General features: G+C 34.6%; 1 protein-coding gene across 13 annotated transcripts in view; it reads left to right on the top strand.

The window, feature by feature from the left end:
• YAP1 (Yes1 associated transcriptional regulator) overlaps window positions 1–14,405 on the top strand; it is a 104,018-nt gene that overhangs the window by 46,132 nt on the left and 43,481 nt on the right. For all 13 annotated transcript variants that reach the window (XM_033120048.1, XM_033120038.1, XM_033120050.1 and 10 more), the window contains one exon: window positions 4,587–4,702. In XM_033120048.1, coding sequence (XP_032975939.1) covers window positions 4,587–4,702 — 116 coding nt within the window. The remainder of the gene's footprint in view (window positions 1–4,586; window positions 4,703–14,405) is intronic.

A 14,405-nucleotide genomic window follows, 5' to 3' on the forward strand; every position in this document is an offset into this window, starting at 1 on the left:
ATCCAAGGGATCTATGCATGTCTATCATTGGTCCCATCTAAAAAGCCCTGGGAATGTTAGTTATACCTCAATAAAAAAATTTTTTTTTTAAAGTCCTGGGAAATTCCCTCATCTCCATATTCCTTTTGTATTTGAGTGGGAGAGATGCAAAGGAGTGTGAACCTGGATTTTTGGTCTACTGGGTGTTGTTGCAGAGGCGATTTCTGTCTTCTTGTACTTAATTATTGCAAGGGTTGGAGGAGTGGAGGTGGTGATGTAGACGTTAGTCTTAAGAAATCTAAACATGCAAAATGCTTTCACAACATAAGAGGAAGTCTGATGTAGCAGAAAAAGTGCAGATTTTGCATCAATTGGTTATGAGTTTAAATCCCAGCACAGCTACATACTGGTCAGCTGCCCTTGGACATATCACTTGAATAAATTGTAGGTCTTTTTTGTTAAGGGATTATTTTTTTCAACCGTTGTGAGAGACTTACAGAACAATGACACATTTTTATTCTCCCTGTCTAATGCTGGTCCTGGGGAGATAAGATTTTGGGGTCTCCCCAGGGTAACTTTAGGTAGCATTTCGTGTTCTTATGGTTTCCCCAGTAATTTGAAGCTGTGACAATATTGTTATTCAAGGCCCAGGTTTGAGTTTCATAAGATTTACATCCCATCTCACAGGAATATATAAAGCTCTCTCTATATACGTATATTTTTTAATTAAAGTTTATTGGGGTGACAGTTGTTAGCAAAGTTACATAGATTTCAGGTGTACAATTCTGTATTACATCATCTACAAATCCCATTGTGTGTTCACCACCCAGAGTCAGTTCTCTTTCCATCACCATATGTTTGATACAGCTCTTTAAATACTTCTATACATCAGAACCTCAAATAACCTGTGGTATTATTCAAAAAGTCCATTTTCTAATGGTTCACTTCAGGATTTCTGCCCCCTTTTTGGGTTCCATATACATTTTGCTATGTCATCCAATATGTAAGACCAAATTCTTCAGTGAAAAATAAGAGACAGAAGCCAACAGAAGAGGTGGCTCTGCTTACACAAGGGAGATTGCTCCTACACATGGACCTTGGTCCAGGAAGCTGTAGCTGCTTATCTTTTATCAGGAGTAAACTTGGACAAGTTCATTGTTTCCCAGCCTTAGCTGCTCTAGAGTGAGATCACAGGGTTTATCTTGACCATAAATCTAATCATCTTTTCTTTCCCAAAATAATAGCAAAGAGTAGTTTATTTACATGTATTGAAGATGCTGTAGAATTTCACGCTTCTTATTTATCTGTGGTAAATTTATCAGCTAGGCTGTTGTTAGAAACAAGGTAAACCAAGTCTTCAATTATGTTTTATGTTATATATAGCCATTAATTTTTAACTCTGAAAATGCAGTTTTGAGTTTTCCTTAATTTTACCTCCTTGGTTTGTGTATTTTGATTGTATTATGTATAATGTGGCATTTCTAAGAATCAGTGTAGTTTGAGCGATAAAATCCTTTTCAACCCTCTCCCAGATGAGCATTTATATGAACCCTTGAGTCATCACAATCTTAAATAATGCGCACTATTTTAATGGTTACTTACTTCAGCGTGTATTGATTGAGCCCTTCTATGGACCAGGCACTCTACCAAGTGTACCCCCTTCAAGAAGCTCATGTTCTGGTGGTAATAGAAATTGTGTTTTGTAATATTCTGGTATTTTGTTGAATGTTCAGTGCCCAGGCCTTTTTGTTCTATTCCCTCTTAGTATTTATGCAGTATGTTCTTGTTCTTATGTTAAAAGGAAGGCTGGGTATTTGGGGATATACTGTAAATTGACTTGTTAGGATAAAACAGTGTTTTCTATCATTTAATCTTACAGATTAAGTGAAGACAAAAATTTTAAAGATACTTTTTTTCACATTTTCTTAGGCATCTAAATGGTTACGTGCTTTTGAAGTTGGACAATTTAGATAACAGCGTCTTTATTCCTTAAAGAGATGTAGATCTTTTTAAGCAAGTGGAACATTCGCTGAGGTCACATAGTACAGCTCCGTGAGACTCTGAACTTCCTGAGGTTTAACAGCTTTTTCAGGAGGAGAAATTTTAGCATTTGTATTTACATCATTTCAGCAAAATAAGTGATCTTTGGAGAGCAATAAAACTACATTTTCTGTAGTCTATTCAAAACCTTAATTTATTTAAAGGAGAAAGAAGCCTTAAGAACAGTTTTACGGATTGGCTCCAATATTTGGGAAGATTCATGTGGTTCAGAGTGGGGTCTTCTTAAACTCTCCAGTGGAGCTCTGTCTCGTTATAAGTAGATTAATATGATTTATGTAATGGGTTAGTTTCCAACTGTTACAGGCTTAGAAAATCTTCAGCAGTCAGAATCCTGAACTGGCTTCCAGTGTGCCTCCCTCTTCTCCTTTACCCCTGACAGATGTTAGGGGTGTTAACAAGTACTGGAGAGGAGGAGTAGGCCTCGGAATACACTTTCATGGAAATTTAAGAGCCGCTACTGGTGAATCACTGGCCATTTCCTTTCTGGGTTTCTTAACATCATAACAGGCAGTGAGAAACATTGTCCTAAATTTTGGTCTTCTTGTGGATTTTAAACAACTTTCCTTGAGTATAACTATTATATTGCTTAACCATATGTGTATTGCTTGCTATCTGTAAGCATGAGAAGCGATGCATATCTAGAGAACATTTTATGGTTTAATTTGTACAGTGCCTCGTCTGTAAAATTAAAAAGGAAGAGGAGTAAGCTCTTACTAGGCTTGATAAGGACTTGATCTTTTGGAATGAGGTGCTTACATAGCAAGACTTGAACAAGGTTTTCCTATGTTGTCTAGACCTGAGCAAATGCTAGTGCTACTGTTAAAAAGCATATATGACCAGTGGGGGAAAAAAGGAGTGCTGACTAGTTAACATTTGACAAAGTATATACTCCACTAAATAAACAAGTATTTTCTCTTAACCTTTGTAGTTGGTCTGTAGTAGCCTGGAATTGAGAGGTACCATTGCCATTCCTAAGAATACACATCTACATTGTTACCTCGTTGTTTTCATCCCTTTTCTGCTTGCCTAGGACCTAAAGGAAGTCTTCTCCCATCTCCAGTAGATAATATTTAAGGTCCATTCTAGCCAGAGTCTATAATCCTTTCTATACTCTGTTATTGGCAATGTTACTGATGAAGCTAGCATTCTAGTTCCATGTCAGGAAAATTAATCACGGGGTATCATTTCCTTACCATTTACGTGGGTATTTATCCTGGGATGATTCAAGAAGAGAGAGAATTCAGATTTGAAATTTAAACAGCCATACAAAAAACAATTTGAGGTTTTTTTTTTAATTAGGTTTTATTTTTGTTCACCCCGCCCTTCCCTGCCCCAGTTTCAAAAATAATGAGTTTATGGTTGTTTAATAATAGGAAAACCTAGCAAAGCAGAGTTCTGTAATTTTGCCATCTAGAAATAAACATTGTTACATTTTGATGTCTATTCTTCCCATATGTTTTTAGTACACACACACATATTTAAACAATAAGCGTCATACTATACATACTGTTTTACAACCGACTTTAAAAAGTTGTATTATGAACATTTTCCATGTTATTAAATATTCTTCTAAAATATTTTCAATAGCTGTATTATAGTCCATCATAAAAAATAATATTTATTTAACCAATCCCTATCATTAGATGTTTCTGCTTCTATAAGTTATACAGAAGAGAACCTTGCATAACTCTTTGAGTACTTCTCTGGCTATTTCTTCAGGATAATTTTTTTAGGTAGTTTCATGTATATAATATTTTGTTTTTGCTTCACTGAGACAATTCAATTTGCTAGAAAAAAACTAGTATTTACTGAAAGGTCACATACCAGATGCTGTGCTAGATGCCCCATGGTTTTATATTTCATAGAATCTTTAGCTGTTTTCATCCCAATTTTATTGATAAACAAATCTGTATGAATATGTCTAAGATATTTCCCAGTGAGTTAAGAGTATGTAGAATATGTTTAAGTGTTTTATTTAGCAAATAACAAAGGCCTTTGACAGTCACAGGAGACTTTAAATAAAAACTTATAGATGAAATTTTTCATTCTATTTTGGCTTTAGAGTATATATTATAATAAGACTTAATATTTTTTTGTGTTTTACCTAATGCATTTTAGGTCCAAAAATTATGTTAATTGACATTCTTAGCTTAGGAGAAAAAAATAGGGGATTCCCTTGTGAATTTTGGTTTTTAGTCATATGACTACTGTTACAGACAATTAATTTATAAGTCACATTTTATTTTTAAATTAGAAGCAGATAATAATTGTCCGCTAGGTGACAATGGTTTCCCTTCACTTAAAACTCCAGACATAGCTTTTTCAAATTTTGCTCTTGTAAGATCTAAGAAATGAAAGGTTAGTGACACAAGGATTTAAAAAGTTTGCAGAGGAGGAGAAGGGACCGTGAGATGTCGTGCCTGTGCTTTTGTGGAGCTAGTTTATGCCGTTCCTGTTAGCCCGTATCTCCCCTGTTTTGATAAGTGGGAATGTTGTTTTTAGGACCTCATGTATGTTATCTAATGCACCGGTTTGTTTTGTCTCAGTCACATTGATCAGACAACAACATGGCAGGACCCCAGGAAGGCCATGCTCTCCCAGATGAATGTTCCAGCCCCCACCAGTCCACCCGTGCAGCAGAATATGATGAACTCAGCCTCAGGTGAGTGAGACACTGTAATTAAACCACACTGAGTAATGCTTGTGCACTGGTAAAACTTTCTGTGGAAAATAGTAATTATTCTTTTAAGGAAACTGGAGCATGGGTGATGGTTATTTTTTATCCAGTTTCATGTGGGAGACTTACTTTATTTCAAAATAACATGCTCTATGCCAAAGTCTTGTTTAATCATTAATACATAAAGGGGCTGGTGACTAAAAGCCAACAGTTTAAAGTTTCAGTTCTGAAATGAGTATCTCAGATTCCTAGTTTGGTTAATTTTGACGTGCTTGTGTTTTCTTGTGTCTGAGGTCTTAGAGTTGAAGGTTTTCCCCCTTCTTTTTGTGGTTTGGATGGGAAACCAAGCTGTGGTGTTCTTAACCCTCCACCTTTTAAAGTGGATATTTGTTCTACCTTGAGATTAACTGGAAGATAGCAACTTATAAACTCCAAAGCATCTTTCTTAGGTGTAGTCTGTGTTATTGAACACAGTTCTACTTTTTTCACAGACGATAAACCTGAGTATAAATCTTTTTTTCTGCCTCTTAATTTGGCAAGTAACTTAAAATCTACCATTTTTTTAATCTACATAATGACAAGTGGCAATGCCCCTTACAGTAGAGAGGAAGATATTAAGAAGTAAATAATATAATAAAGTTTTTATTCCAGTTCTAGTACATAGGAGGTACTAGGTAAAGGTTTAGTTCCCTCTTCCCTACAAAGTTAGACATTGTCCACCTTCTTTCTTCTTTGTTATGTGAGCCAAGGCCACAGCTACCCCGTGAGGCATCTTTGTGTATATTAGGAAAAGAGTTAGGGTCCTCTGGGAAGGTGCAACGCTGTGCCTGGCGCCAGGAACTCACCCCCTTTGCTGAGGGCCCTGAAGATAATACAATCTGTTGAAATATTTTTACTGTTCCTTAACTCTCTGCTCTTGCTTTTGGTGGATTGAACACTTTTCTAATGAGTTAAGAGCTGAAAATGAAAATCTAGGCAAGTTCGCAAGTGAGCTTTTCTTGTCACATACTTTGTTTATATAATCTCTTGAGGTAAGATTGATTCCTTAAATCTTCCATTTAGCTTATTTTCATATGAATGCATTTGCTTGTTCTCAGAATCTGTTTCATGTGTGACATAAAAATTATTCAAGCATTTATTGACTAATATTTCACTTGGCAATTTTTTTTAATTAGCAAGTTTCCAAATAAAAGTTGTGAAAGCTGCTTTGTATTGATAGTCGCAAGAAGATGATTGAGATCATTCATTTCGTTGTGCTCCATCTAAAACTATACCTAGGAAATTATTAACAAATAACTCACTTTAAATTTTGTTTTGAGAGATTAGGCATTTTGCATCGACAAAGGTTAATTGTGATTCTTTTAGAGCATTGGTTTGTTTTTTTCTATTAAATTTTGTAATGATAATGGTCTAAGCAAATGGGGAGAGTTTGTCTTCAAATTTGTGTTTAAAATCAAAAGTATATATCAAATTTGTTTTAGTGGGTTTTAGAATATTTGCATGTATTTTATTTCAGGTCTGTTTTGTTTGTAAAATATGACGTGTTTTTATATACCGTATATAAATTACTAGGCATGCTTAATAAACAGCTATGTTTTTAAATTAATTTATTTTCCAGTTACAGTTGACATACAATATTAGTTTCAGGTGTACAACATAGTACTTGGACGTTTAGATGCCTTATGAAGTCACCACCCCGAGAAGTCTGTTACCTGTCTGACACCATACATACCGGTAGTTGTTACAGTATTATTGACTGTATTCCCTACGTTGTACTTTACATTCCCATGATTAATTTTATAACTGGCAATTTGTACTTCTTAATCCCTTTCACCTTTTTCACCCATCCTACTCCCCCGCTCCACCACCCTCATCCACCCAGAACAGCTGTATTTAGTAAAGAGAAGTGCCTTTGGTGAGAACAGTTTGAGTAGACTGGGAAGAGCCAAGATTGTAGTGGGTTAGGAAAGCGGGGCGGGGGAGTATGAAGAGCAGGTTGAAATAGGAACAATCACCCCCAAAAAGACTTGAGCTATGTTTAAATGGTAGTAGGAGGTATTAAATAATAAGAAACCCTATTTATATGCCAGACATTCTGCTAATGTCATTTTGTACTATCTCATTTAATTCTCGTCATGGCCATTTAAGTTAGGTGCTGTTATTCATCTCACTTCACATCTGAGAAAACTTGAGTAACTTTTCCAAAATTATTCAACTTTTCAATGATAGAAACCAGAATTCAGACTCTGATAATGGGGATCCAGAGCCCATGTGACCAGGGTTAGGTAGTGACAGAAAAAAGCCTCAGAGAAAACAGAAGGGATAGGATCTGTCACTGCACTGGAGGCGCTATGTTTATAGTAAATATACTGCAGAACTGTTTCTACAGAAAGTGGTGGATGTGGGGTGATGTTTGCTTAAGGAGATTTTGTATCTAATAAAATACACACTTATACCTTAAAGGAGAGAGACTATTTCAAGAGGACACTACAGGTCATTGTGTTTAATGGGGAGGTCAGACAACATGATGAATTAAAAAAGGAAGAAACAGGTATGATGAAACCAAAAAGCTTTATAAAAAACAAAAACTGGTCATAATAAAGAAAAGGAGTCAGCAGAAGTTTCAAAATGAGAGTAAGGTGTTAAGTATATATGAAAATTCAAGTGTGGATTATTCTGAATTTGTTCACAAATACAAATGAGGGCTTAACTGTCAAATCAAGTGGAGGCTATTGATAAAATCTGTATAGTGGATAACTCAATTGGGAATTACGTGCACGAGATTGTTGTCTTTTATTTCTTCCATTTTCGCGGACATTGAAGAATAAATAGAGGACTTCTCCATGGTGTTGAAATGCTTTGGAATGAATGTCACGAGAACTGTAGTCTTGATACACCTCATATTCACATAAAATTATAGCCATAATGTCACGTTAATAAGGTTTCCACCTAAGAGCTTCTCTTACTCTGGAAGGCACCCACCCACGGTGCTTTTGAGCTGTGCGTCCTCCAGTGAAGTGCACGGCACAGCTTCTCATGGCTGTAAGAGGAACTGAGCTCTTTCTGAGTCCAGTTTTTCCTTGAGAAAAGCAGCAAAGGTGATGCTTGTCTGTGCTTGGAAAAAATAATGTTTTCAGCTGCTTTTAGAACCTGAAGACTGTGAGGAAGGAGATTGGTGAGGGTATTTAAACTTGGACAGCATTTACTGTAACAAAGCAGCACATGGCTCCTGTTCAGCAGTATCTCCAATTCTCACCCTGAAGGGAATGCCTTCTGAGTCTAATCTGAAGCCTTCAGATAAAAGAAAGCTACATGGCTCTTCTGAAGCATTTTACTGGGTTAATCAAACTAAATGCAACTTGATTTACATTTTTATCGTTAGTTAATTTAACTAGAACTTTCTAGTTTTGCTCTTTTTAAAAAATTCTTATTCAAATATTTGAGTCCAGTTTTGTGTTCTGCTATAATAATTATTTCTAATCAAGCCACTTTTCTTAAAATACTGTCGTTTTTCTCCAGACTCCCCAGACCTAATTTTTAATGGTTGGCTGGACTGAAGGATCTTTTAAGATTCTCTCCAATTCTAAGATTTTGTGAAATTCTTTTTCTTTTATTCAGTCTAATTCAATTTAGCAAAAATGATCAGTTTACTTTGTTTTTACCAGTTCTTTTTCAAAATGTGAGTTTGAAATGATGGATTTCATTGCTGGATTGTAGTTTGTAATTGGCCAAATTTCTAAGTATATCTAATAGAGAAATCACTTACAGGTGCCACCTGTAAAGAGTTCCAGAGGCAAGACTTACTAGATTCTATGAAGAAGACTAATTTATATTCTTTGTCCATTTAATTGACCAAGAAATTACAGTAAACTTTGTGAAAAGAATTTGAAGGGCAAGGAAAAGGAAATGAAAAAAATAAAAGGAAATTGAATAATTCTGTAAGATAATGGTTATATTTTACTTTAATATAGTATATACATATGTAAACCCTATTCTATTAAATTATTTGAAGCAAGTTGATTGCCTTTTAGAAGTTTTTTTAAATGTTGTTATGCTTATAAAATATTAATTTAATTAGTCTTTTGATGTATACTTGGTCTATATAAAATAGTTCTTCTACATACTGAAAATGAGGCAAACATTAGTGATTTTGGTGTTTGACATTAGAAAATAAGGACTTGGGGAAAGAAAAGTGATACTTCTCCTTAACCACCTCTATTTATATGAAAATAATAAATTTTTTAATAGTAGCTTGTTAACGGTGAACCACAAGATTGCTGAATCTTAAAGCAATAATAAAGTCAAAGTATGCTCTGTGATAATTCAGAAATAGCTTGACACCAAAGGGCTGGTAACTATTAAGGAACATTAAATATCATAAGCTGTGATTTAAATTAAGCAAAATCAATTAACCCAATTATCTGCTTTTTAAAAATGTGCCTTTGATAACAATCTAAAGTTAAATGTCTTATCACTGGTATGTTTTAAGGGATTCGTTATTTTCATGTTTTCAAGTGAGGCATTGTTTATAGTTGACTAACGCCCAGATCTACCAATGCAGCACTTTCAGATTTCCCTATTAACCTGCATGGAATTCCTAGGAAATACCTCAAGGTGGGTGGAGAAAGATGATACATGTTAGAGGAATGTGCCGAACACCTTCCTTGCAGTGGGGAAATGTTGAGAAGCAAGCAGAGTGGTACAGAACTGTATTACCCGTTTTGTGTCATCTCTGTCAGAGCACAAAAGACCAAACGGGAAAGAAATTGTTACCAAGAAAAATGACAGGGAGAGAATAGAAGTGAAATGTGAAAACGGCAGGTAAAATGTAGGTGTAAGGTTTTTAACTTTAAAAAGCACAGAAAAGGGTACGGATGTGTGAGAAGTTGCAAAGCTGACAACAGGTTTTAGGAGTTGATAATTCCTACTTCATGTGTTGTACATAGTTCACAAACTTTGAAGTTCTACTTTTCATCTTTGGAGTGAACTGAGAAGGAATTTAGAATAGGAGGTTAAATACGATCAAGGGCTCTTGGAGTCCGGTGGACCTGAATTTGAATCCCAGTTCTGTCTCTTACTGCCAGTGAGATCTAAGACAAGTTACTGTACCTACCTGTGCCTCAGTTTTCTCACTTGGAAAATGAGGATAACAATAATAGATAACACAGAATTTTCATGGCTATTGTGAAGATTAAGTTACACAATATAAAAGGTAATTGGGACATAGTTAGAAGTCATTAACAATATACAGTGTTTGGTATAATATATTGCATGCATAATAGATAAGTAAATGTGATCTGATCTGATATTTTACAATTTACTTTTAGTTTGTATTAACTAGTAGCCAGAGTTCATTTAAAATAATTTTAAAAATCTGGTAACCATGTTGTCTTTAAGCTATATTTACTTTACATGAGTCAATGTTTCTGTTCTTCTGAAAGTTCTTGATTATTATAAAATGGAAATTACTTGTCAATCTGAAGTCATAGTATATATAATGAGACTGTACTGAAGTATATCAACAGTATTCACAGGGATAACATTGTAGCAAAGCCCACAGTCAGAGCAATAAATGAAGCAAGAGATAGAGACAATGTATTTTATTAATTACCTCAAGCTCCTATCCTAACTATGTCTTTTTTTTTTTTAACCAAAATTGCTGGTTTCTATTTTCTCATTTGAAAATTTAGGTAAATCAAGAAAAGATGGCCACAGGAAATAGTAAAGAGCAAAAACAATAATCCAGAATTGATATAACTAATTCTTAAGAAACTCAATTGTTTTATATAGTTTGTCTTGATTTATTTGATGATTAAGTTCCTGAAAAATGGCTAGTAATATGGAAACAAGAACATAGTTCTTGCTTAAAAATATAGACCAGTACGTTCCATTTTAATAAAAGTTGCAAATAAACAATATATAGGGACTATGGAGTATAAAAATATTTGTGAAATAGAAAAAAATAATTCAATGAGAATGTCTAACCAAGTTGAAAATGACATTATCTTGCAATGATCAAATCCTCAGTACTATACGAGTTCTTCTTCTAAGTCTTTCTTAAAACCAAGATGCCTTCCACATGGCACCTTTTAATCTTGATGGCTTCTTGGCTTTGCTGCTTAATGAAGCAAGCAACCTGTGTCAAGGCAGCTAATGGCCTGTTTTATTCTGAGGATGACAGTGTCTCACTCACTCCTCTTCACTGGGGATCTCTTTTGATGTTAACTGACTCCAGTCATGATTTTTCAGTTAACAATATTTTCTAAATAATATTAAAACTCAGATTGCCTGGGCAAAGCAACAGCATTTGCCAATGGAACAATAGGTGTTGGCTGATAAATTGTCATTCTTTATGCCAAGTCTACCCAGCTGGGCTTCCACAATGAGCTCCCAGGGTAAAACAACCCCACCCCCAAATAAATATATGAGCAAAACTATTGGCACGTACAAGCTATAACATTTTTAAATATTCATTTCTTCATTCCTTTATTGAATAAACCCAAATTAATCATGTTGCCAGGCAGATGGATAGCGTTACTTGGTTTTTCAGTAGCTTCACATTAGTATTTTTTTGTAGTGCTCCATTTTAAAAATTATTTCAATTTGAGAATTATAATATCCAAAATAATTATCTACATCTCAAATATGTTAAGGAGTATTGTGTTCATATATTTAGTTATTTGCTTGATTATTTCAGGTAAGATGATTCTTTCCTGCCATCTTGGCTTATTTTAGAAGTTGTCTTTTAAGGCAAGGAGAGATATATAGAAACTCAATATTGAGTTTCCCTTGTTGAGTTCCCTTGACCTGTACTTAGAGCACAAATAAATATATATATTTTAATTTATTCAGACTCTTTTGAAGTAACTGTTTGGGAAAGTTCATTTGAATTCTGAAAGTTACTAAGATTTTAGTGTAAGTGAATATAATGAAGAAAAAAGAAAAGGATATAAGCTTATTTCTGTTATTTTTAACCAATGGACTAACTTAGAAAAGTGAAAGGATATTATTAAAAAAATATAAAGAAAACAATTTTGGATACATTAGTATCATTGCCACCAGCTCTCTTAGTAAAATGAGTTATTAAAGTGGTGCTTAAAAATAGAAGTGTCCCTGTTCAACTTTTCTTTTGTGACTGTTTGCAGAATTTTGGAAACTTTGCTTAGCTTTGGAGTAGAGAGGATGAGAAAGATTATAAATTATTTACATGTAAGAATAAATGCCTATTTTATTTCTTTTGATAAGTGTTGGAATATTATTTTTGTCTTTCCCACTGATTTCTAAGTCCTTCTGGTTACTCTATTGCTAAGTAACTTTATGACTCATAAGAGGAATATTTGTGTGAAAGATTAAGATGCTAATTCTTTAAAAATTATATCCATAAACTACCATATATAGGCAGTATCAGTGAAATGAAAGAAATCCTGCAATAATAGAGTTTTGTAAATAATATTTTCTTTTGATGTCAATGAGGTAGGTAAGGAGGTAGTAAAATTTACTTTAGGTTAACATTTTGACAAAAAGTCATTGCTTTATTTGAACATTCTGAAGTCTAAATGAGCTTAACAGAAAGCTAATCTTTTATAAATGTACTTACTAAAACTCTGTTAAGTTAAAGTATAAAAGAATCAAGCTGCACTGAAGAAAGCCTGGAGAGTTGCATACTAGAAAGTACTGTGAGCTTATACTTGGCCTTTTTCTTTGGGAAGTTCATGCAGCTATAACGAACAGGAAAAGGATATTTCACAAAGTCGCAGGGTTTCACCTTGAGACAGTTGAATTGTTGCCTTTCTCAATCATTGATTCAACAAATATTAACTGCCCTGCTTTGTACTAGGCATTGTAATGGCCACTGGGATTGCCATTACAAGTCAAGTTAAAAAAACTTTTTTTCCCATATAACTAGCAATAAATGTTACGGCAGACCTGTGCCAAGTGCTGAGAACGTAGTGGAGGAACATGTAAATCAGTAGTCGGGAGAGTAGAGAAGACGTCTTTAAAGAGCCAGAGGTTCACTCATTGCTTCAGTAAATTCTGAATAATACATGCCAGGCACTATTCTAAATCATGAGAATACAGAATATTAAAAAAATACAATGTGTCAGATAGTTAAAATGGAAAGAGAAAAATAAACCTGTTAAGGATCAGAGAGTGATTGGCTGGAGATAGAGGGAGGTGATATTTGTAGATCGTTTCTCCAGTGAGGGCCTCTCCTTGATGTCTTCTGAGCAGATCTGAATGAACAGAGTCATGCAGATATCTGGGGGAAAGGAGAGAAATGTTCTATGCATAGCACAACAGCCAGTTCAGAGGTGCTGAGGCATGTTTGGGGAACAGCAAGGAGGCCATTGCAACTAGGACAGAGTTTTCGAAAGGTCCATGGAGGCCATATTATGTAGGGACTTGTAGGTTTTGAACAGAGGAGTGTTGTAACCTGAGTAAGTTTTTTAAAAGTAGGGGGATTAGTTAGGAAGCAGTTGCAATAACAGAGGAAAGGCTACACCAGTATGGTGAGAAATGGTTGGATTCAGCACCTGGATTTTAGTAGATGAAAGGGAGTTGCCTTTGCTGAAGAAAAGAGAAGGTAAAGGGGACAGTCAGTTTCTGAGAGATCACTGAGGCCGGAAAGCCCCAGCACCACATAACTAGTGGTGAAATGGTGGAGAGATGAGACTAAAGACATTTGCAGAAGAATTTTGTGTGACCAACTAAGAAGTTTGAGCTTTATCCTGAAACAATTGGGAGACCATTAAAAATCTGACTCTTCTCTAGGATCCCCCTATGGAAGGGAAAAACCTATGAGTTACTTTGTTTTTGTTAGCTGATCATTTTGTGTTTGAGACCCAGGTTTATTTTCTCATAAACCTGCCTCTTTATATTGTACACAAATTTTGTAAGTTAAATATATTATTAGAACAAAATGGCAGAATTATTCCAGGAAAGAATAGGGAACTTACTTTTTTTTTAAGTACCTACTGTGTCAAGCGCTTTATCCTTTAATCCTCTCAACAATTAATTAAGAAAAGTATTCATCTCCATTTTCTAAATAAGGGAAGTGAGCATCAAGCAGATTAAGGAACTTGCCCTGGGGTTACAAGGCTTATAAATATTGGATCCAAGATTTGATCCCAAGTCCTACTGAATCTAAACCTGTACAATTTTCTCTTAACTATGCTGTCTTTCTAGAGTTTAAGGCTAAAATTATATTTGGTTTCATTTACAATGCATCAGAGGTGATTTTTTTTTTAATCAAGTAATCCATTGAATGGTACTTTTGCTATATTGATTGGTAAAGTTTGAGTTAATGGTAACTAGTTCTATAAAAGAGTTTAATAAAACAAGTGAGCCTTATTAGTTTTCTGTATTCTAGATCACTGCTTCTCAAATGGTAATGTGTTCAGGAATTGCCTAGGGATTTGTTAAAATGCGGATTCTGAGTCTTTAGGTCTGGAGTGGGACCTAAGATTCTGCATTTCTAACAAGTTTCCAGGTGTGCTTATTCTGCTGGTTTATGGATTACAAAGATAGAAAACTCTAGAATGGTAAACTTAATGATCCACTTTGTATTCCTATTTTTATTTTATTCCTATTTTCAGTTGGAATAAAACCTTTACTAAGTGCCTAATACATATGAATAACTCCATCATTTTATTTGAGAGCTTATTTAATATAAAAATCCTACAAAATG

This window comes from Rhinolophus ferrumequinum, chromosome 11 (genome assembly GCF_004115265.2).
Source record: "Rhinolophus ferrumequinum isolate MPI-CBG mRhiFer1 chromosome 11, mRhiFer1_v1.p, whole genome shotgun sequence".
NCBI classification, from domain to species: domain Eukaryota; kingdom Metazoa; phylum Chordata; class Mammalia; order Chiroptera; family Rhinolophidae; genus Rhinolophus; species Rhinolophus ferrumequinum.